The sequence below is a fragment of the Dama dama genome, chromosome 17, assembly GCF_033118175.1.
Source record: "Dama dama isolate Ldn47 chromosome 17, ASM3311817v1, whole genome shotgun sequence".
Lineage (NCBI taxonomy): Eukaryota > Metazoa > Chordata > Mammalia > Artiodactyla > Cervidae > Dama > Dama dama.
Window position 1 is genome coordinate 17904009 of NC_083697.1, and position 25793 is coordinate 17929801.

The following is a 25793-nucleotide window of genomic DNA, read 5'->3' on the forward strand; positions in this document are numbered from 1 at the left end:
ATAAGAAACCCCCACATCTCTTCACTATCATCAGAAGACTGCATTCATTCTTCCTTGATTAACTCACCCATTCCACAATCAGAGCTAATCTGCCCCACATAAAATTATTTAGAAGATTCAGTACATTGGTATAATATTTTGTCACAACTTAAATTATGTCAGACAGTTTCCTCTTTGACTAGCAGTAGGGTTTATCAGGAAAAGGAAGAGAATAGATTTCTGAAGGAATGGAGATTTTTCTTAAGGGGAAAAGAGATGAGCAAGAACAGAGGCACAAACCATCAATGACAAACTTCAAAAGCTTCATATTTTAACCCCGGGGCAGACCTATCCGTCTTCATTTGTACGTTGACAAATAGTCTCTGCACAAAAGTTCATGAAATTCTGAGTCTGTTTCAACCTGGGTGGCCACACAGACTTATTCTAGTGAGACCTGAAGTTAAAGTCAGATCAAATGTTTAGGCAAACATGCTCAATTTTGGCACTCTTGCTTTGTTACCTGATTGGACCATTTAAACTTTCCATAAAGCATTTTTTTCCCTACTTGGAAAATAGTATAGATGTAACCTCTTCTGAGTCCCATATCAAGAGCTTATAAGGATAAATGTGCTTGGTTGTTCAGTTGTGTCCGACTTTGTGACCCCCTGGTCTGTAGCCCACCAGGCTCCTCTGTCCATGGAATACAAGCAAGAATACTGGAGTAGGTTGCCATTTCCTACTCCAGGGGATCTTCCCAGCCCAGGAACTGAACCCATGTCTCTTGCATCTCCTGCAAGCTGATTCTTTACCACTGCGACATCTGGGAAGCCCTGTAAGGATAAATAGGATACCATCTTGAATTATTGAATGTAATAAAAGACTGTCCAAGGAAGACAAAAACTATCACCCTTTGATGTTTGATTTGAAATTCTGGAAGTGTAAGCCTTTACCAAAGTACGTATATAGTCATGGCTTGTTAATTATGCACACATAGGGAAAGGGTTAGCCTGATGGTAAACAATCTGAATGTCAGGATGGCTTAAAATGTATGCAGTATACCTTGAAATTACTACAAACAGTGCACTAACAATATTTCCTGAAGTTCCTTGATGGCTATAATCTCCAGTTTGAAGTTATAAGAATCACCATCATAAACACAGATTCCTAGGCTCCATCCTATTCTTCAATTCAGAATACCCAGAAAATGGACTTGGAAAGAGCATCTTGGTGATTCATTTCATTTCTTATGGGTAAGCTGGAAACAACTGCTTGAGCTTCCTTAAGAACCAGCAGGGGTCTATAATGAAATGCATGTCCTTGAGTCCCATCATAGACAGATTAAATCAATAATTCTTCAAGTGGGTGCACAGAATTGACAATTTTAGCAGTCTCCTCTAGAAAATATTATGTGTAATGAAGTTTGAAAAACATTGCTGTCTTCATTATTTTGCAGTAAGACAAAGTTGTACTTGCTTTATTAAACACTGAGGAACTCATTAGAAGAATATTAAATGAATGCAAGTATGTTTATTAAAATAATGAATTTTTGCTTTTACTTAAATAAGTTATATATTTATTTTCTTTAGTATCCAAATGACTTAGTGAGTCCTTCATGGATAATGCAAGGAAAACCTTTAAAGCAATTTATATATATTTTTATGACTTATAAACTATTAAATAAAATAAAGTTTATTGTCCAAATGTTTAATATATTTTATTTTGCATATATTTTTAAAAGTTAATCAAATTTGCCCACAAAGTATTTTGATAAAATTAATATATATAAATCTACATATTATTTCCTATACTTTATTATTTGATTTTTATCTCAAATTGAGACATATTATTTCTAGCCCATTAACAAGTTTTTCTAAAATAAGGTGGGTTTTTTTTTGCTTTACTCTATTTTATTTATTCATAATTTTATATTTTTATTTTTCCTGTTTGATATTTCCTGACATTTCACATTTTTCCTGTATTTTAATCCTTTATTTTTCCACATTTTTTCTTTAATTTTCATGATTCAATGCTTTTTTCTTTTACATTTATTTCTGACTTTTATTTTTTTAAGTTATATCTATTTTATGCATATTAACTTATTTGTTCTTTTTTTTTTTACCATTGAAAGACATGGAACCATTCTTTCCTTGAATTTTTAAACTCAAAGAACATTTAGTTACAATGAAGTAGGAAATTTTGAGTCTTTTAGAATTTTCTTCTTTTTATTCATTTGTTCTGTTTTTGCTTATAGAAATTGTTATTTTACTCCAAATTAATCAAGATTACATAGTGGGAGGTTGTAACTAGACAACTCTAATTCTTTTAAAAATGGAAAGGTCTGTCAGATTCTTCATATGGCTAATTAGCTCCAGTGGAAGAAAACCCATCTGCTCTTGCCTGTGAGAGCCTGTCTTACTACACAATTTACAATTTAAGATTATAAGCCATCCATGTTATAAATCTGTTGGTGAAATACAGAATCCTATCTATATCATGTAATGGTATGGCCTGTGAGCCATTTTTATCATTTTACCATCAGAAAAAAATGTTAGCAATAAAAATAAATGAAACTAGCTCAGTAGGTTGCTGTATTTAATATGGCTTTTTATTACATTTTAAATGTCTTCCACATATATGAAAATATATTTAGCAACATGGCATATGTAAAATGAGCAGTAAAGGAAAATGATGCAAGTCTTAAGAAAAACAATTTAGGATGTTACTTTGGGAGATGAGAAAAGGAAAAGCCTTAAGGCATCAGGGAAGACTTCATACAAATAGGTGATGTTTGGGCCAAGCTTTACAAATGGGGAAGGCTGAAAAGTGGGATGAGGAACAGCTAGACACTTTTCAGGACTACAAAACAAACAAACAAACCAAAAAAAAAAAAAAAAAAACAGAAAAGACATGGAAAAATGTAGAAGATGAGGAATAATACAGAGGACAGCGTGATTTACTGGTGGCTTAAACATGGAGACACCACTGATACCTACCATGTAGTAGGAGATTGCCATATTAAGTAGTCATCAACAGCATTTTTCAAGATTTTATGATGTACCAGGCACTTAGCTAAGCACTTTGTATGCCTTATACAATGTAATCTTCACAATAATTGTGTGAAACAAGTGTTAAGCAGGATCCCATTTCACAGATAAGGGAAAAGATAATAAGAAGTGAAATGACCAACAAAGCTGAGTCCCTAACTGAATGGCTTCCCTGACCACAAGGGTGAAGTGCATTGCTGTCTTTGGGATGTTAGCATGACTGCACAGTGTGGAATAGAGGAAGGTGGGAATACCGTTAGCAGTCTGTAGTGTTTTAAAGCCCAAAAAAAAGACATATAGCTCTGCTTAAAGTTGGCGGCACACTGACTGGGAAAGAATAGATCATTTGAACTTTTTTAGATGGCCCCTAAGAAAGCATCACGTGGGGCCACTTCCTCAGTCTAAATTAAATGTCTTACTGCATCTATCACAACATGCTCTAGATTTCTTTTGGAGCTCTTATGATTTGTAATTTTGCATTTGAGGGATCCTTTATTTAATAGAGGATCTTGCTCTCCCTCTCAGTAAAGCCCAAGGTTACAGAGGCTATGTTTACCAAACCCCACACTGTATCCATCTAGAATAAATATTTACTGAATTTAAGAATGGTTGGTGGATTAATAAATGTGGAATAAAGAATGATTTCAAGAACAGAGGTGGAGTGGATGGGGATGGAGTGGTGAGAACAGGGGAAGGAAGAACTTAATAAACTTAAATTTTGAAAAAAAACCCAAAACTATTTCAAGGTATGGAAGCTCAAGGATTGTGCATTGAATCAAACAAGAAAGACAGAAAAAAAAAAATTCCTAATAAAAAAAGATGCATGATTTAAAAAAAATTTTTTAAACTATATTCCAGAATATATACCAATAAGCTCAATTGTTTATTTTTAATTCTACTCTTTTTTTTCATATATAAATTGCATTTGGGGGGAACTTTTAAAATCTAGTTACACTAGTATGTCTTTTTTTTTTTTTCCTTTTTCTATTTAGCTGGTGATATTTAAATAAGATTAGCCAGGATTATACCCAATCTAACTGTAATCTTGGATAACCAGGAACCATACAGCTTATCAACCTTGTAATTCTCTTTTTTCTTTACAAATTTGCAGGAAAGCTCTCTTAACTCTGGGGGGAATAAAAAGTAAAGTTCACTCATGCTCAAAAGAAATTGTCTAAACCTCTGGTCTTTTTTACCTTAAAAGATAGATAGGAGGAACCAAAAAACAGTCTTAGTAATATCTCTAGTTGGAAAGAGTTTCTCACTTCCATCAGAACAAATAAACTCCCTTTTAAAAATTCATTAAAAAAATTGAAAAAGCATTCTGAATAAATAATCAAATTACAATGCCCAAGGATATGAAATTTTGAATTATACTACATATGTCGACATAGAAATAATAGCAGTAGAATGCTTGGCATTAAATTTAAAGGACTAAGTCTGACTCAGAGATTACTGTCCAGATGTTCTTATCCTGTCTACAAGCAAGAGATTGACCTCTCATAATTCCAGAATGAGAAGCTAGGAAACATTTTGCTGTGTTTAGAGAATATTTTTTTATGGGATTACTGATTTCCTACCTCCCCTTTCCTTGTTCATATCTCAAGGTCTGTAATTAACATCCTATAAAATATATATTGCCCTTTAATTTGTAAAATAAAAATCCAAGGTTTCAACTCAAGAAGTATGCCTTAAAAATGACAGGAGAGGTTGCACAGTTAAATATAACACTCAGTTGGAACTCAAACTGAAGTTATCTTCCTATCCCTTACCAACAAATACAGAATCTGTCTAAATCCAACAACTCTGAAAAAATTTCCCCAAGGAAAAGAAGTATAATAATCTAAAATTCAAGAAATGTCTCACATAGAAATGAAAAATGATTTCAGTGCTGTGTGGTTAGAAGATTGCCTCTCAGCAATTTATAATATGCTTAAGACTTAACTGCTTCGTAATTTGGTAAACTTCAATAAAAATAATAACAAAAGTGATTATAATACCTGGAATATGAATAGCACTTAACATTAGCTATCAAAACCCCAAAAAGCAGCAAAGACCACATCATTTTGTTTCATTCATGCATATGCATTTGAAAAAGAGGCATCCCAAAAGCTTCATATTTATTTTTCTAAAATCATGTTAATTTCTTATTTATTTCAGGCATTACTAGAGACTCAAAATTTACTGCGCACTCAGGTTGCAAATTTTACCTTCAACCTTGGATTTTCAGGGAAGTTTTACCACACAGGTAAGAAGGAGCTTTGTGTTCTCAGGCAGCTGCATATAAATAGGAGAGAGGATTTTTAATGTTTCAAAAGGAGGAGAAATAGAATATCCAGACTGATATGGGAAAAACTCGGGTGCATTATGAGTAGCCAAATCCAAAATCAGTGAAACTTGTTTACTTTGGCAAATACTGTTAGAGTCAGGGCAAAACAGGAAGAGAAATGACTTAGTCAACTCAGTAAAAGAAACTATAACCATTGTTCTAAGTGTGTCTATGCATCCTGTGAAGCATAGAGACCATGGTGATGAAGATGATGACAATGAGATGATAACGATAATAATAACAATGGACAGTGTTTTAAAGTTGTAGGACAATCTAGGGACACACATTTTTAGTATATTATTTTTCTTTGGAAAACATCTAGTTATAAGAGACGAATTGCTTCAAAGAAATTTAATAGATTTTAAGAGTCATCTTGCTTAATTTATTGTCCCTTCAGGATTTTCCTTAAAAATATTGCAATGATTTGGCCAACATGCATTAAAACCATCACACTCAAACTTGTATTTCTTACCACATCTATCCAATCACAGTTTCATTTCTTTTCAGTCTCAGCCTCCAAACAAATCCTCAAAGTGTGATTGTTGCTCATGGACTACTCCATGTTCTTCTATTTTTCACCTCTTTACCCATCTTTACCTCCAGAATTTGACTCTTATTTTCTGAATAGCAGCATTATAATGGCAGGCACTAGTATGGAGAAAATTATGTGAATAAAAGTGATTGTCTTAATGGCACAAAATGGTGTCTTAGGGCTTGTATTAGGGCAATGCCTACTATCTGCTACTATTTCTGCATCTTTGGTGAAAGCTAAATGATTTGTTTAGGGCTTTGCATTGTTGTTACTTCATAATATTGTAGTAAAAACATTTCACAGTATTCTCTATACATGCGATTTATTGACTCATTAAAAATATCCCATGCAAAGGTAGTCTTTGATTATCATAAATTCAGTTCATTTACCCAAAGAGGTTTTTTAATGTTTACCCAAAGAGGCTCAGCAGGTTTATTAGAATATTGAAGCAGCAGGGTCATACTGGCTTTTCTTTAATGCTTTTTTCCTTCTGCTTTGAAACATGTAAATCTGTTTAAAGCAATAGAAAGAAAATTGGTATTTGGACCAGTTGATAAATGAAATCACTGCATATTTTAAATGGATATCTTGCAGTAAAAGATTTGGGTCATCACATCTACACAGCCAAAGCAATTCTAGCTTACAATTTTGAAAATAGACATGATTTTATAAACCTTTTTCAAAACCCCCTCAAGAAATGAGTTCAGACCTCAAAATCACTGATTATGAAGTTATAAAACAGATAACTCTACAGACTGTGTCTACTCGTGCTGGGATTGTTTGGAGTTCACACGCAAACAATACTATTTTGTCTTAAATAGCTGTATAAGAAAAGTAAAAGTCATTCTTCTGGCTGAAATATATCTGGATAACTGCCTCAGCTTTTATTTACTTTTCATATTCAAATCTACTAAACCTGTCAGACGTTTGCAGAGTTAATGTTGATAGCAGGTTATAACACTTCCCATTTCTTTTTTATAATCCTGAGCGTGTACACGTTACACATCCCACTAGGAAATGAACACTCTAGTTAATATCACAGGGACAGTTGTTGGAGGAAGAAACCAAACAATAATAAAAAAAAGATTTTAATTGTATCTCTTAATTGGACCTTATTGACTCTTTATGTTGGTACTGACAATAAAAATAATGAGAGAAACACTATTCTGTTGCTCTGGTATAATGTGCTTTACAGATTCTGCAATATATGTATTTGTAAGTTCTGGAAGCTTAATTACCTTCACATAAATATGAAGCTTTATTTGATTGGCTACATTATGTATAGAATCATTGAAATGCATCCATGACATTTTCCAAGGGTGCAATCATGCTCTATTAAGTACTTATTTATTCATTTGAGGGTATCAAGGTTTCTTCCAGTTTGGAGTTAAACGTTGATAGTATTCACTTTCCCTAGGACATGCCTCTTGCCTATCTAGTTGCTTCCTATATGGAGGTTTAACTATCAGGAGTTTAACAAATCGAAAAAGTTCTTTCCTTATCTATGCACTTGATTGTGACAGGTAACCATGAAAAGATGGCCTTGTCACAGTCACCCTCTCAGATTCTCCCAGAATGATCTGATTTTCCAATGCATGAAGATGCTGATTGATGAGTTTCATTGTTTTGAAGACATTTAATCACATATGCCCAGTGTAATAAAGATAGATTCTGCATTCCTAGACTGCTTCACTTATTTGTATTTTCCATGTATTCTTTCCTGTTCAGTTTCTCTGTCCTTCACATGCTGAAAACAATCTTGCCCAAAAAGCACATTCTTAAAAGTCATTCACTCATGGGTGCCAAATTGAAAGAGGAAGGACATTCTCCTGATTGAAAGTAAAAAAAAAAAAAAAAATAATAATAATAATAAAAGCATGGAGTTCAGAGTATAATCTTTTAGTCTGGAAATATTTTAAAGCATGATCGGAATTGCACAATGAAAGCTCAATTGAAAAATGGAGACATTACAGGATCAAGATGACTTGTAGGGATAGAGAGCTACAAATATTTTGTGTAGGGCAGGATTTCTGGTGACAATCATTACCAGTTTTTGTAACTGACAATAAATTGAATATGACACAAACAATTACCTCATGTATAATATTTTCAAATTGGATAAATACATGTCTTTTCCATGAGAGTTCATTTTAAATAAAGAAAACAGAACCTTATAAAAAACTAACTTTTAAATATGAAAGTGAAAAAGTGTTACATTCATTCTCTTTTGTTTGCTTTTGTTCTACTTTATAATATATTGCTTCAAAGACTAGACATTGGAAATGACCTGCTTTTGTTTAAATCTAGGTTCTGACATTATACTAGCTATGTGAACATAAACAGGTTACTTTTCTGTGCCTCAATGCCTGCATCTGCAAAATGGGAATAATAATATCTCTCATATAGAACAGTACATAGCATGTCATAGTATGCAAATATTTTTATTACTAAGTATTTTTGTATAAGAATCAAATATTATTTAAAAATAGTGAATTATTCGCATGTCTCTGTTTTCCAATTTTGGAACTAGAGGTAGCTTTTAATCAATTTTCATCATCAAACAATTCTTTTTATTTAGTGTATTTAAGTTTAATTTATTCTATACTCACCTATATGGAACTGTGCCAGATTCAATGCATGAAGAAAGTTAGAAACCTCTTGACGTTTCAGAATTACAATATTTCACATATAGTAGCAAATATAAGATAAATATTTTTACAAAACTGATACGATTCTGGAATTTTATGTATCTGATTTTAATGTCACAACTGTGCCTTATGGAAACTAATTCTATAGCCCAGAACTTGCTAAACTTATTCTTATTTGGCAGACTAAAAATCTTTTAGAGGCATACTCATAATATAGCACAGGTACTCCAAAAGCAGAAACAAAGAAATGAGTGCATAAATATTTTACTTCTGAATTAAACGCTTTTATCTTCTGGGAATCAGGAAAGTAAAATGAGATAAATTTTAAATGAGAATAAAAATTCCATATTTTTAAATTAACAATGATATAGATTTGAATCTAATCAGGTTAGAGGTAAAAGGGTCCATTTGAACAGAGACACCTGAACAGACTATAATTTGTGCTAAATAGTCATGAATGAACTATAAATTACATTCTCACATGTAATTTAATTATGTTAGGTATCAAAAACTAAGTATTTACAAATGAGTCAAAAATTTAATGTTTTCATTTAGCTGGATTCAAAAGCATTTGAAATTCTTTTTTGATCCCTCAGCATGACTTGATGTCATATTTTTCATTAAGTAATTCTAATGTCATCAGCTTGCCTTATGTGGCTTTGAATTATATGACCTGTATAAAATAAGAGAAAGGCTGATGGGAAATTAATCCATGGAGTGAAAAACAAAGAGGTTTTGAACATCACTCCTAATATTGTGGGGAGTGCTTACAAATTACCACACTTTCTGGTGTAAAAATTACCAAGATTTTATGATCAGTCATGCATCTGTTTATATCAATAGTCAGAAAAATTACCTTTAAATTTGAGTAATTGACCTCTTTCCTGGTCAAGTATGCATTACATACTTCCTGCTGCTTCCAATAACCATCTGTGGAGTTTAAAGTGAATATAGGCTTTTCTCAGAGCAAAACAAAGCACAACAAAACTGTTGGAGAACTATCAATTCATTCATCTCATGTGACATACAGTAGCTCTTTCTAATCTATGCTCTAATCTGCTAAATTATGACCATGAGAAACACTTGGTCTGTATTAAAAACACTTCACACTTAAAATCCATCTGAGGAAGTGACAAACTTCTTTTCATTTGGATATCAATATTTGAAATTCTTCATATATTAACAAAACCAATGAATTGTAAGTCGAAAATACTAATAATTTAGGCTCAAGTTAACAAAATTAAGAATTTTTGTCTGCTTATCTTATTCATAGAACTTTATCACTTTCAAAACTTCTATTTCTTTACTTTGTTTATAGTAGCAACTATTATAGTGGTAATAGTGCCCGTTAAACTTGTTGGTCCTTACACCTTTTGAGAATTATGGATTACAGAATATATACCAAGAATAATGCACACATATAAATACACACAAAAGTTGACATGCACTTAAGCTGATATATGAAGGTTTTAAAATTCAGTGACTATATATTAATATAGACTGAGGTAGAGTTTTCTCTTATTTACTTTCCTGGGGAAGTGGCATGATACAATGCAAGTTAAAAGGATCCAATTTCAGACTTCAAGAATTTGATAATCTAGGTAAGACAATATTTTTAAGAATGTGTGAAAATATGCAACTTTAGAACACCACAGGCATAAACCAGTAGATACTATTTTTAAGAAGAAAGTCATCTTAGTATTTATGAATCAACAATTCACAATGTTGAGTGCTTTAATAAATTGATCTCATTGATTCTTCACAAGAGCCCATGAGACAGATTTTTATACCTCCATTTTAAACCAGGAAACTAAGACTCAAACAAATTAACTTATACAAAATCACATAGCCAAGGATACACTTTAACAAATCCATGCTTTAACCATCTCATGGCACTCCTTCATGATTCATGCTGTCTTTACTACAGAACACTTGAAAAAGAACATTTAAAGACTCTTGAAAAAATTCCTTTAATATTTTTTAAAGTAAACAATATAAAATCATCATAAAACATACTCTAATTTGAAGAAAAAAATTATCCGAATAAATAAACCTCACACTGTAAGCCAGGATTTGTTACTTTGCTTGTTAAGTATCCAGAGACCATATAGGAAACAATTATATTATTGATTCAGAATATTTTTAAATTGAACTGAATATTATAAAATTGTACAAAAAGTATGATTTCATACCATAAAAATGTCCCTGGATTGCTGTAACATAGCTAATTTCCTTGGAACTAACTTGCTGATGTTGTTTTCCTTCCCTTATTTCCCCCTCTTGTATGACAAATGGCTTTTTCTATGCATTAGGCATTGTTAACAAATTTTCCTAATAGAGGATGAAAAATTGATACTAGTTTTAAATTCTCAATTCAAGTTTCTATTGTGTTAATTGATTTATTGTTTACATTTTGTTAAATTATTATATCAAATGAGAAATATTTATGTTTGTAATGGTAAGTCTAAAGTATAAGGACACAAACATATTTATACAGTAAGATCTCAACTTTAAAAAAAATAAGTAGAAAAGATTTAATGAAAAATACAAAAATGCTTCTACTGGTTAGTTCCAAAGATGATTTTGGTTTCGGTTTTGGTTTTGTTTCTGAGTTTTATATACCATTGTCTATCCTTTCCGCCTGTCTCAATAAGAATATATTTTATAATAAAAAAAATGAACAGACATCATCATTTAAATTTAAAATTTTTCAGTTAAATATTAGGCTTATGTGCAGAAATGTTTTTAAGAGTAAAAAGAATAATCATCTTTGATCAAGTTTCCCCAGTGCATCCAATAAAGGAAAGAATTAATAGTTGATAAATTTAAAACAAAAATAAACAGACTAAAACTTGTTCTGTTTTTGTTGTTGTTGTTGTTGTTACCACCATATGCTAACAAATCTAAACACTGTCAGTGATAAAATATCCCTAAAATCTAAATGTAAACAACATCTGCGCATACCCCTTCCCATCCCAACCACTAATCACACTGCCTCTGATGTAATTTAGGCTACGGTCATTTCTCTTTTATTAAAACAACACAAAATTGGATTTAGGTATCAGCAGCAAGAAGGATAATCTGACAAACATAACCTTTAAGCTAATACGAATTTTTCACTTAAGCCATTTTTTATACGTTTTACAGGGACTGAAGAGGAGGATGAGGGAGATGACCTTTTGCTTCACTCTGTGGATGAGTTCTGGTGGTTTCCTCACATGTGGAGCCACATGCAGCCCCACCTCTTCCACAATGAGTCATCCTTAGTTGAGCAGATGATTCTCAACAAGGAATTTGCACTGGTGAGTACCTTTTATTGAAGTATTTTTCAAACTATGAATTGTGATATATTAGTGGGTTGTAAAATCAGCTTATTGGGTTTAATCCAATAGAAATAGAATAGAACAGAAAATACCTGAGTGTGTCACAAGTGTTAGGGCTTCCCCGGCGGTGCTAGTGATAAAGAACCCACCAGCCAATGCAGGAGACACGAGAGATGCGGGTTTGATCCCTGGGTCCAGAAGATCCCCTGAAGGAGGGCATGGCAACCCCAGTGTTCTTGTCTGGAGAATTCCATGGACAGAGGAGCCTGGCAGGCTACAGTCCATAGGGTTTCAAAGAGTCGGATACAACTGAAGTAATTTATGCCACCATAAATATTGTGTACGTACTGCTTTGTATTATTTTGTTCAAGGAATGTGTGAGTACGTGTATATGTACTGGGTCATGATGTGCTATAAAATGTATTCAAAAAATTGGTCATTGTCAGAAAGCTACATCTCCAGCTTTATGAAAGTATTATACTATGAATAGGGAAAATAATACTTTCTCCATTGTATTCCTTGTTCTTGTTCAGTTGCTAATTTGTGTCCAACTCTTTGTGACTCCATGGACTGCAACACACCAGACTTCCCTGTCCTTCACTATCTCCCAGAGTTTGCTCAAACTCATGTTCATTGAGTCAGTGATGCCATCCATGGATTTATCCAGGCAAGAATACTGGAGTAGTTAGTCATTCCCCCTCCAGGGGATCTTCCCAACCCAGGCATTGAACCTGCATCTCTTGCATCTTCTGCATTGGCAGGTAGGTTTTTTACCATTGTACCACCTAAGTCAGATTTTCATTGTATTCCTAGTACATAATAACTGCCCCCTCAAAACATATTTGCTGCAAGGGTTAATAAATCAGTTCAGTTCAGTTCAGTTGCTCAGTCATGTCTGACTTTTTGAGACCTCATGGACTGCGGAACGCCAGGACTCCCTGTCCATCACCAACTCCCGGAGTTTACCCAAACTCATGTCCATTGAGTCAATGATGCCATCCAACCATCTCATCCTCTGTCATCCCCTTCTCCTCCTACCTTCAATCTTTCCCAGCATCAGGGTCTTTTCAAATGAATCAGCTCTTCGCATCAGGTGGCCAAAGTATTGGAGTTTCAGCTTCAGCATCAGTCCTTCCAGTGAACACCCAGGATTGATCTCCTTTTAGGATGGACTGGTTGGATCGCCTTGTAGTCCAAGGGACTCTCAAGAGTCTTCTCCAACACCACAGTTCAAAAACATCAATTCTTCAGCGCTCAGTTTTCTTTATAGTCCAACACTCACATCCATACATGACTACTGGAAAAACCATGGCCTTGACTACACAGACCTTTTTTGATAAAGTAATGTCTCTACTTTTTAATATGCTGTATAAGTTGGTCATAGCTTTTCTTCCAAGGAGCAAGCGTCTTTTAATTTCATGGCTGCAATCACCATCTGCAGTGATTTTGGAGCCCAAAAAGATAAAGTCTGACACTGTTTCCCCATCTATTTGCCATGAAGTGATGGGACCAGATGCCATGATCTTAGTTTTCTGAATGTTGAGCTTTAAGCCAACTTTTTCACTCTCTTCTTTCACTTTCATCAAGAGGTTCTTTAGTTCTTCACTTTCTGCCATTAAGGGTGGTGTCATCTGCATGTCTGAGGCTATTGATGTTTCTCCTGGCAATCTTGGTTCCAGCTTGTGCTTCTTCCAGCCCAGTGTTTCTCATGATGTACTCTGCATATAAGTTAAATAAGCAGGGTGACAATATACAGCCTTGACGTACTCCTTTTCCTATTTGGGACCAGTCTGTTGTTCCATGTCCAGTTCTAACTGTTGCTTTCTGACCAGCATAGTTTCTCAAGAGGCAGGTCAGGTGATCTGATATTCCCATCACTTTCAGAATTTTCCGCAGTTTATTGTGATCCACATAGTCAAAGGCTATGGCATAGTCAATAAAGCAGAAATAGATGTTTTTCTGGAACTCTCTTGCTTTTTCAATGAATAAATAGATAAATTGAGTCCCTAGAACAATGACTCTGGACCAGTGATTCTCAAACCAAGCATGTATCTTTTTCACTTAGAAGACTTTTTAAAACACATATGCTGGACCAAATCCTGGGGTTTCTGGTTCAGTAGATTGTCAAACAGGCCTGGGAATTTGCATTTCTGACAAATTTACAGAGGATGCCCTTACTGCTGGAACTGTGCTTTGAGAACCATTGCTCTGGACTAGGAGTTGGGCTATTGTGGCTAATGGACCAAATTTGGCCTGTTACTTGCTTTATATTGTTCTTGAGCTAAGATAATTTTGTTTGGGTTTTTTGAATTTATGTTTTAAAATGAAAAACAGAGACAATAATATTCTGCTTCATAAAACTTGCATACAATTCATGTTTCAATGTCCATAAATAAAGTGTTATTGGAATAGCACCACACTCTTCTCTTTATGCATTGTCTGCAGCTGCTTCTTCATTGCAATGGGAGAGTTGGGTAGCTGCAAAAGAGATTATATGTCCCACAAAGTCCACCTCAAATAATTACTATCTGGACCTTTACTGAGAAAGTTTGCCCACCCATGTGCTAGACAGGAAGTAAATCATCTATCCTTTTAACAGTCTACTGAAAGAAATCTTTTCCCCAGCAAAACACTCAGAAGCATATTGTCACATCTTCACACAGTGTGGCAGATGGTCACAAGGGGTGTGTGAATCCCCCAAAGGCCCTGGACCCCAGTTAAAACCACCATCTCAAGGTTTTTTATTTAAAATAAACAGTTTATTTGCACAGTGTAATTGCTGATAGATTTCATTTTTTAAAAGTCAAATTGGGAGGCACAGACCCAAGGCCTTATAAGTACTCTAATATTTTATAATAATTATGCCTAATTATTATGTTAATGGATCACCCTTCCTTCCATCTCTAAATCCCAAGACTTCTGTCAGATCTGCAAGTAGGGTCCTCACTAATAAGTGTGGGAGCCTAGAAAGCAGTTAAGATCATGGACTCAAGCCTGTGTTTGAATCCTGACCTTCCATCAATGGCTGCTTGAACCTAAACAAAAATTACTTAGCCTCTGTGCCTCAGTTTCCCCATCTGTAAAAATGAGAATGATCATGACAACCACCTCATAGGACCACTTCAAGGATCTGTAAAACGTACTTCAAGAGCATACGATCAGCATTCAGTAGTTATTAATCAATTAAGATCTTTCTAAATCCAGACAATTATGTGCTTATATCTTACTCTTAAAAAAAAACCAAATATTGTTCAAAATATAGATTTACAAAAGTTTGATCCTCACTTACTTTGGGGGAATGTCTAAAAAATTTTGTGCTGCTTCGTAACATTGGAAAATTAAGTAAATATTCCTTTTTCAAAAAATAAACTTATCTTGAGTAAGCATGCTGAATTTTCTCAGAGCAGTTACCTTGAAAATAAACTGTATTTATCATTAGGCTTGAACCTCCCCCCACCTCATTCTCTCTCTGAAGCTTTGCTTTTTAGGCATGTAGATTATATTTCATAATGGTTGATTTCACCTGTTTGTGTAAAATTTTTTAAAGTCATGCTGAGAGCACTGGGAAAGACTCAGATGTAATTGCTTTGTAATGAAATGTTGAAAGCTATTTAGAGTCCATTCAGCACACATATTTGTTTAGTCAGTGAGGTTAGAAACTAGACTGAAGCCTATAAATATACTTTGTAAGAAAAAAATCTTATTATATTTTGCATAATCAAAATATAATAACTAAAGTGAAGTCTGTTAAATACACATACTGAAATGACATTGTTCTTTTCCTCTGACGTTGAGCTCAATAAAACTAATCAGGATTCTTCAAGGGGTGACATTAGAACCCCAGTTTTAACTGTAAATATAGGATGACAATATGTGTGTTGTCCAGAGAGTCAGGAAGCATATTTCTTTCTTACTGAATTATTATCTTTCTATATCCAGATGACACTTCAAAACCCTCAGCAGTATCAAGATGGGATAGGATAGTGAAAAGCATTATATTGGCAGGCTAAATTTTATCCCTGACTGTTAGTAACATGTCCTAAAAAAACTGGCACCTCATTTAATGTCTTCATGCCTCGGTTTCCTCCCCTGAAATGGTAATGATTCCCTTTTTCACTCTCTAAACTACAGAGCTTTTAGATAATTAATTTATATCAATTCATCTGCCAACCAAAAGCACAGGACCAGATAATCCACTGATCAATTCCAATTCTAAAATTCTGTGATCGTTGACGATATCAGTCTACAAATTTGGAATGAACATCTTGAAATACTCATTTAGCTAAATCGAAGCAATTATGGAAAGGGACTTTCAAACTAAAAGACCAATTTATATTGAAAAACATCCAAAGTGTTTAAATCTCTTTTTCATTCCATCCTGACATTACTCCCTATTCCTCAGTTTGACCTTGGCTGGCAGAGGTGTGCAGTGCTTTTATCAGTGAAGAGCACAACTGTTCTCACAACATTTACAAAAACGATTCACATAACGTATTAATAGCTTCATATTGGTATTTAAAAAATTGTTAAACAATCAAACAAAATGGTTTCATTTGTAGAATTTCTCTGAATTGTTTCTGGATAGAGTTTATTTCCTGTTGTAATATGTCTAAAAATCATGAGAAAACCATATTGCAAGACTGTTTCTTTACTATTTCATTGTGTAAGAAGAACGATTATTACTGTAAAGCACCATCATTTCTTAATTCACACACACTTAAGTCTGCAGTGTGAATGTGTGTGTGGGCAACGACTTGTATGCCTATGTTGAATCCATGAGCACATGTGTATGTAGTGTGTGTTTGTGTGTGCATTTATATATATATATGCATGTTTAATCCATGAACATATATGCCATGTGAATGCCATGTGAATGTGTGCATGCATGTGTTTGTTTTTATAGAAGGTGTTAGTCTACTGATAGCACAGGCAACCCAAATATAGTCATTGTAAGATATGAGTAAGGCAGTAGGGTGGGAGAAATAATTTTGATTCTTTTTTTTTTCTTTTTACTAAATCATACGTTTTGCTGTCAGCAGATAGAAGTACAGATAGAAATAACACTTCGAAGATGGCAGCAAAAAATTGAGACTAAAGAGAACAAGAATATTCAGCTAATATTAAACTGCTTGATGAAAAATTACCAAGAAATCATTCCTGAATTAACCCACATCTCCTTTTCAAAGGAGAGAGAGAATACCTGTAGCATAATCCTGAATTATTTATTTCATTCCACAATAGATTTGTGGGGGAAAAGTAAGATATGGTGGTTTGTTGTTGGAAGTTTTGTATATATATATTCATTAAAATTTCCAAATGAGAGGAGCTTTTTAATTCACTGACTGTAATAAACCGAAAATATCCTGAAGGGAAAAAAGAACACTTCTCCTCTTCAATGGTGACTTTTCAAAAACGTTGTTTTCTTTTTGACATTTTATCAAACAGTCAGAAACCTTATTCATAACTAAATAAGTAAAAGATTCTAGTAAATAAAGGCACAGGTCTTTGAATCTGCTTTTAAAACACTACATGTATTTCTGAACTCTATATAACTTGTTTTCATAAGACACAATATTCCTGATATGAAAAATTCTGACATTTTAATAGTTCTTATAAAAAACCTAAGTTCATCAAAGAGCAAATGTGAACAATTACAAAGTGTTGCGGTGACCTGCACATAAAATCAGCTATGTAGAAATTTCAATTAAAAATAAAAGGTATGTGATAGTGGAATGAATGGCACAATGAAATAAAACAGAGACAGCGCTGCCTTTCATTAGCTGCTAAACCTGTGTGTTTACTAAATGATGCAGTATATAGCCTTATGCTAAGTCATTTCAGTCCTGACTCTGCAATGCTATGGACTGTAGCCCACCAGGCTTCTCTGTCCTTGGGATTCTCCAGGCGAGCATAATGGAGTGGGATGCCATGCCCTCCTCCAGGGGATCTTCCTGACTCAGGGATCAACCCAGAGTCTCTTAGGTCTCCTGCATTGGAAGGCGGGTTCTTTACCGCTAGCGCCACCTGGGAAGCCCCACGGCTGTACTTGGATAATTACAACCAATAGGGTATTTCAAAAGTAGGAAATGTAGAGAAGGTAATAATATCTAATCAAAAGTAAAACTGTGAACAAACATCGGTTTTTGTTTTGTGGTTGTTGTTTAGTCGTAAGCCATGCCTGACCCTTTTGCGATCCCCCATGGACTGCCGCATGCCAGGGTGCTCAGTCCATGGGCTTTTCCAGGCAAGAATACAGCAGTGGGTTGCCTTTTCTTCTCCAGGGGATCTTTCTGACCCAGGGGTCAACCCTGCATCTCCTGCACTGGCAGGAAGGTTCTTTCCATTGAGCCACCAAAGAAGCCCTGATGAAAGTTTACTATGGAGTACATAGTATATTTTGTAGGTTTAGTGATGTATAAGGCAGTCTGTATACCCAGCAGAGTAGACGCATGAGTATGGATTTAGATGAACTATAAAGAAGCAAAGCATCTAGGCATAGAAAAGTTCAAAATATTTTCAGCAATTGCATGAGTTCTTGAGGGATCCTGCAGAATACATACCCATGTGGTACAAATATCCAAGTGAAATACTTCTAGTTACTAATGTAATTGGGTGTAGTTGTTATCTTTTGCTTCATAACAAATTAGCCAACAACTTAACAACTTAAAACAATGCACACTGATACCAAACAGTTTGTGTGGCTCAGAAAGTTGAATATGACTTAACAAGATCTTGCAGTTCAGGATCTCTCAAGAGATTTCAACCAAAGTGGCAGCTGGGGCAGCAGTCATTTTGAAGCTCAACTAGAAGGTGGACCAGCTTTGAAGCTCACTCACATGGTTGCCAGTAAGACTTAGGGCCTCATGGACTTTTAGGCCGTGGACCTGAGTATCTCAGTTGCTGCCTGGTTCCACACTCGGTTCCTCGCCATAAGGGCTCCTCTAGAGGGAACTCACAACAAGCAGGTTGTATGCTTACTTGGGTTCTGTGAATTTCCATAAGAATTGTAGGATCAGCTTATCAATCTCTGCACAATGGCCAGCTGGAATTTCAATAAGGGTAACATCAAAGCCATGGATCATTTTGGGAAATACTGTAATCTTAACAATATTAACTCTTCTAACAGGCTGTTTTTCCATTTACTTAAGTGGTCTTTAATTTCTTTCAACAATATTTTATATTTTCAGGGCATATGTTTTGCACTTCTTTTATTAAAAATATTTCTACTTTTTGTATTCTTTTTAATGCTATTGTAAATGGACTTTTTATTAATTTCATTTCACATTGTTCATTTTTATGTGTAGAAGTACAATTGTTTTTTGCATATGGATCTTGTAACCTTCAAATTTTCTGCACTCACTTATTAGTTCAAGAGGTTTTTAAACTGGATTCCACTGGATAGTCTATATGCAAGCTCGTGTCATATGTAAGTAAAGATAGTTTTACTTCTTCTCTAATCTGAATACAGCTTATTTTATTGTCTAATTTCCCTGACTAGAACTTGCAATGTAATGTTGAATAGAAATGGTAAAAGCAGATATCCTTGTCTTATTCATGATTTAGAGGAAAAATCCAGTCCTTCACCATTAATCATGATGATAGTTGTGGACTTTTGAAGATACCCATTATCAAACTGAAGTGTCTAATCTATTCCTACTCAATTGAGTATTTTGATCATAAAAGGCTGTTGGAATTGTTACATTTTTTTTGATGTCTATTCAATTGATTGTGGGTTTTTTTTCCTTTTTTATCTATTACATTAATAGATTTTTAGATTTTAAACCAGCTTCACATGCTTGTGATAAATCTCAGTTGGCCACAGTGCATGCTTGACATGTGTTGTTGAATTTAACTGCTCAATATTTTGTTGAAGATTTTGCATCTATATCCTTAAGGGTATTCTTCAGTAGCTTTCTTTTATTAAGAAATCTTTGTCTGGTTTTGGTGTTAAGGCAATACCCATATATTTTGATGCACTTAACAGTGTGCCTCATCTCTCTGAGATTCTATTCAATTTCAATTATTTTTTTCCTCTCTGTCCTTCAGATTGCATAATCTCTACCAATGTATCTTTCTTTAAATTCCTGGGATCTTTCCTGTGCCAGCTCTTCTGTTGAAACCCTTTAATAAACTTTTTATTTTAGTTATTGTACTTTTTAATTCCAAAATTTCCACTTGATTCTTTTTTATAATTCATATCTTTTTATTGATATGGAATGAATCGTCATCACACATTCCTTTACCTATGTAAGTAGGACTTGTTTCAGCTCTTAGAATGCATTTGAAATCATTGTCTGCTATGTCTGGCATCTGAGCCCTTTAACAGTAGTTTGCATTGCTTACTTTACTTTGCTATCTATGAGTCACAATTTCCAGTTTCTCTGCGAATCTTTTAACTTTCTGCTCAAAACTAGACATTTGGTTTGGTGATTCTGGTTTTGACCCCAAAGTTCTACTCTTCTTACAAGTCACCACTGACCTCACTCCCTCTAGGCTCTGGGGTTCTGAAATTTGGAGGAGCTTTCCCTACCTCCCATTTTCTACACCACATACACATGCTTAAGAACAAACTAGAAAGGCATAGATCAAAGAATATTTTAGTGACTTCATCTTTTGTTAATTCACAAATTATCCTTGCCAGTACTGAAAAGAAGTTGAGGAGAGAGAAGAAAAGTATTGCCTTTGTCTCTTCTACCTAAAGGTAAATTGTCTATGTTCTAGTCTTATCTTCCACTTCCCCTTCTTCTTGCTTCTTAAGGATGAGGCCACTTTTATTTTACTGCTTTTATCATACAGTTCAATCTGTGTAATTCACTGTCCTAACTCTCCATACCAAAGCTACCATCCTACTTTTAAATTTAAGCCTTGTGATAGAAATGCAGCTATAATTGTTGATAATTTCCCCTGAGAAGCTAGAATTTCTAGACTAGGTTTCCAAATTAAAACCCACTGTATTTTTGGAAATAATTTTTTGTATCAGTATTTACTCCTAAAGCAGGCAAAATGCATATATTTTTAAGTTTGAAAAAAGCATTAAATAAGGAAATCAAATATTAATGGCATTTCCTTGGAAGACAGAGCAAATGTTTAGTAAATGGAATATTTGTATAATCTTGAATATCTTTATTTAATTATACTTACTGGAAACCTGTAATGAGCAAAATGGTGTCAGACAGAAGAAAATACGAAAAATCACAGTGGGAAGTTTATAGAACACCAGCCAGCAAGCTTGAGGCTCATTATATAAGCATTTAAATGACTTTGTTACTGAGTATAGAACATTTATTTATAGATGGCATTTTCTAGCTGTTTAAAATTATTTTCATATATCTATGTGGTCAGTAGAGATATCCTTTCATCATTATGCCTATATATTGTTTTTGCTTTTTATATTATATATGCATATATTTCTCATATATTTAGAAGTATCATTCACTCCATCACCATATTCCTTTCCTCTGATGGTACTGCCTGTCACAATCCACAATCCTTTGTGCCTTCCTGTTAATACTCTTGTGTTTTATTTACAATAAAAGTGAATATGACTTTGTGTGAAAAAATTGCACACCTATAGATGCAACCTTTAATATATGCTGTATCAAGATGGAATATTATGTTACAGTGAGTGAGCTATTCATTTGTCACTGAAAATCTTCAGCATTTGAGTGCTTTACTGTTTTAACCATTGCAGAGAGTAACCTTTTAAAATACATAACTCACCACTTTTAAATTGATAAATGTGTACTAAGTATTATGTCACATTTTTCATGATGGCTAAAAGTTTTCATGTTGATTCAGATGATTTTACTCTACTCAGTTCTTGCTGTGTTCTCAGAGTCAACTGCGTTTATGTGGACTGTTTGTTCCTAAACTATGTTCATAGAATTTTTTGAATACTTGTGTCTACTTTTTCTAGTTTTCCAGTCTATGGTTTGTAATATCGGTTGCTTTCTCTTCTAGCCATTGTCATACTATCTGGGTCTAGCAGCCAGGTTGCCATTTCAATAAAGTGAAGTAGTCAAACTACATGACCACTGAAGCCCTGATGTCTCTAAAATTATATGAACTTGAATTGCCCTGAGCTTTGAAATCAGAGTAGGCTTCTTAGTCTTGCTTCTCAAGTAAAAATGAAAGTTCTCAATTTCACAAATTCAGAAACTGAGTTCATACATGACATGTGCTTGGTCGCACAAATAATCCACATTCTGCCTTAGGGTACCTAATTCAATGCTCTTTCAATTGCACCACATAGCAACCCAAGCAAGAGCAGATGATTTGTGGGAGAACCAGACAGTATCTCTCTAAGGTAAAATAAACCAATTTGTGTGCCCTGTTTTCCTAACGGCTTTTTGTTAATCATGTGTGTGTGCTGTGTGCTAAGTCACTTCAGCCGTGTCTGACTCTGTGTGACCCTGTGGACTGTAGCCCGCCAGACTCCTCTGTCCATGGGGTTCTCCAGGCAAGAATCCTGGAGTGGGTTACCATGCCCTCCTCCAAGGGATCTTTCTGACCAAGGTAATAAGTGTGACCTCTGCAAAGTTGAATAATTGTTGAAGAACCCAGACTTATCTCCTCTACTGAAAGTAGATGTTATTATACAAAATTTCAAAGATTAATATGGAAATTTTAGTGTATTAATGGCATAATGACCAATGTATTGCATAACAAGCAAAAATATTTTGACTTCTTACCCACTGACAGCAGGTAGCTTTTTTACTCTTATTACAGTCGGATGATACTATTTAATAAAGTTCTAGTTAGTTTATAAAAGGAGCCACTAAGACTCTCAATTTCTGTTTTCACCAAACCTATGACATAAGGAATAGGAAAACTTTTTGCCAGGAAATTACAATTGGTTTTTCACTAGCTGTTAATATTCATACTGCTGAGTAATGGATTTAGGGAAAAGGAGTGACTTTTCTTGTCATGGTCAGTCCTTGATTTACCAGAGTAGTATTGACAGGTAGATGAAACAATTTCCCTTAGACAGAAAATTTCTGCAATACATATTTATCTATTTGATATTTTAGCAGAGGGCACCATTAGACACCCCTGTCCCCCATATTCCTACCTTAGCTGCAACATTTTCTTTCTGTAAAGTGGCTACTTTTTCCTGAACATGTTTAAATTCAAAGGAATAAATACCAGCTATAAAATGCACTTTAATATTGAGCAGCAATGGCTGAAGGAGGATGAGCTATTTACATTACTCAGATACATGAACATGAATCTATCAAGGTTTGCATCTGTCTATTCTGAGTATCTTGTTATTATTATTTTTGGTAACTAGAAAATCTTAAATGTCATTCTTTCTGCTTTATGGTTTTTATGTATTTAAATATTTTAAGATTAACTAGAGGAGCTCCAATTCTTTTCAGCTGCTGGTACATATATTAATTGCAACAAAGATTTCCCCTAGGAGGTAAGCTGATGACTGCTTAAAGTAGTTGTTAATATTTAATTTACTTGCTTTAAGGTAAATACATATTTCCTCTAAATATTAAGTTTTATTTATATAGTACAGAGCAATAAACTACCCACAAAATACAAAAAAAAAAATTCACATTCCTCTGAAGAAAACAAAAAGTTATTTTTATACATAAACATCTTTTATGACATGAGTTTACCCTGTAAAGCCATTACCTAGTTGCCCAGAGTATTAATTAAGCTCATGTGTTTAGCTTCAGACATATCTTGGTTCACATTGTATGTCTGCCAATTACTAGATGCGTGTCCTTAGCAAATGACTGAAAATTCCTGTGCTTTAATTTTCAGCATGTAAAATGGGGATGATAATAGTTTCTACCTCATAGGTTTCTATGAGGATTAGATGATGTGTGTACATATTCATATGTGTATAATACTAAGCTAGGTGCTTGGCACATAAGTTTTCAAAAAGTGTTGGTCATCATCACCATCGTTCTTGTTGTTGTTTAGTCACTGATTAGTGTCCAATTCTTTGTAACCCCATAAACTGTAGCCCACCAGACTTCTCCATCCACAAGATTTACTAGGCAAGAGTACTGGATTAGGTTGTTATTTCCTTCTCCAGGGGAGCATCCTGGCTCAGGGATTGAACCCGGGTCTCCTGCACTGCAGGCAGACTCTACCTTCTGAGCCCCCAGGGAAGCTGGAAAGTGTATCAAATTTGAATCATAATGATGGACAGTATTTCATGAATCCCTAATTAATGCACATCTAAACCTGCTGTGCCCTTGGAAATAATGAAATTTGTGGAACACAGAATACATTTCTTTTAACTCTTGCCCTTATGAATCTCCAAAAGGAGCATAAAATGTTGAAGAAAGGAAGAAGAAATTGATTTGGTGTCAGAAGAGGTTTGAGTTGGGAATTAAGAGAAAATGAGATTGTGTGGTTCTTGTGGGGCCAGAATATGCAGGAGCTTTCCCCCCTGGATCTGAGGGTCTCAGGAACTCTAACTCCAGCTGTACTGATCACTTTTGCTTAGAATGCTATCTTTTGACATTCCAATTTTCCAGATTCTCATATTACCTCCCTTAATTAATGTATCCTAATTTACTGTGGGCAAGAATCCCTTAGAAGAAATGGAGTAGCCATCATGGTCAACAAAAGAGTCCGAAATGCAGTACTTGGATGTAATCTCAAAAATGACAGAATGATTTCTGTTCATTTCCAAGGCAAACCATTTAGTATCACGGTAATCCAAGCCTATGCCCCAACCAGTAATGCTGAAGAAGCTGAAGTTGAACGGTTCTTTGAAGACATACAAGACCTTTTAGAACTAACACCCAAAAAAGATGTTCTTTCCATTATAAGGCACTCGAATGCAAAAGTAGGAAGTTAAGAAACACCTGGAGTAACAGGCAAATTTGGTCTTGGAGTACGGAATGAAGCAGGGCAAAGGCTAATAGAGTTTTGCCAAGAGAATGCACTGGTCATAGCAAACACCCTCTTCCAACAACACAAGAGAATACTCTACACATGGACATCACCAGATGGTCAACACCAAAATCAGATTGATTATATTCTTTGCAGCCAAAGATAGAGAAGCTCTATACAGTCAGCAAAAACAAGACCGGGAGCTGACTGTGGCTCTGATCATGAACTCCTTATTGCCAAATTCAGACTTAAATTGAAGAAAGTAGGGAAAACCACTAGACCATTCAGGTATGACCTAAATAAAATCCCTTATGACTATACAGTGGAAGTGAGAAATAGATTAAAGGGACTAGATCTGATAGACAGAGAACCTGATGAACTATGGATGAAAAGGTTTGTGATAATGTACAAGAGACAGGGATCAAGATCATCCCTATGGAAAAGAAATGCAAAAAAGCAAAATGGTTGTCTGAGGAGGCCTTACAAATAGCTGTGAGAAGAAGAGAAATGAAAAGCAAAGGAGTAAAGGAAAGCCTTTCTCAGTGATCAATGCAAAGAAATAGAAGAAAACAACAGAATGGGAAAGACTAGAGATCTCTTCAAGAAAATTAGAGACACCAAGGGAACATTTCATCCAAAGATGGATTCGATAAAGGACAGAAATGGTAAGGACCTAACAGAAGCAGAAGATATTAAGAAGAGGTGGCAATAATACACAGAAGAACTTTACAAAAAAGATCTTCATGACCCAGATAATCACAATGGTGTGATCACTCACCTAGAGCCAGACATCCTGGAATGTGAAGTCAAGTGGGCCTTAGAAAGCATCACTACAAACAAAGCTAGTGGAGGTGATGGAATTCCAGTTGAGCTATTTCAAATCCTAAGAGATGATGCTGTGAAAGTGCTGCACTCAATATGCCAGCAACTTTGGAAAACTCAGCAGTGGCCACAGGACTGGAAAATGTCAGTTTTCATTCCAATATCAAAGAAAGGCAATCTGAAAGAATGCTCAAACTACTGCACAAATGTACTCATCTTGCATGTTAGCAAAGTAATGCTCAAAATTCTCCAAGC

General features: G+C 34.6%; 1 protein-coding gene across 2 annotated transcripts in view; it reads left to right on the forward strand.

The window, feature by feature from the left end:
• Positions 1 to 25793, forward strand: part of LOC133071876 (bifunctional heparan sulfate N-deacetylase/N-sulfotransferase 4) — a 255396-nt gene that overhangs the window by 104307 nt on the left and 125296 nt on the right. For both annotated transcript variants that reach the window (XM_061164723.1, XM_061164724.1), the window contains exons 2-3: positions 5184 to 5271; positions 11680 to 11834. In XM_061164723.1, the coding sequence (XP_061020706.1) occupies positions 5184 to 5271; positions 11680 to 11834 (243 nt within the window). The remainder of the gene's footprint in view (positions 1 to 5183; positions 5272 to 11679; positions 11835 to 25793) is intronic.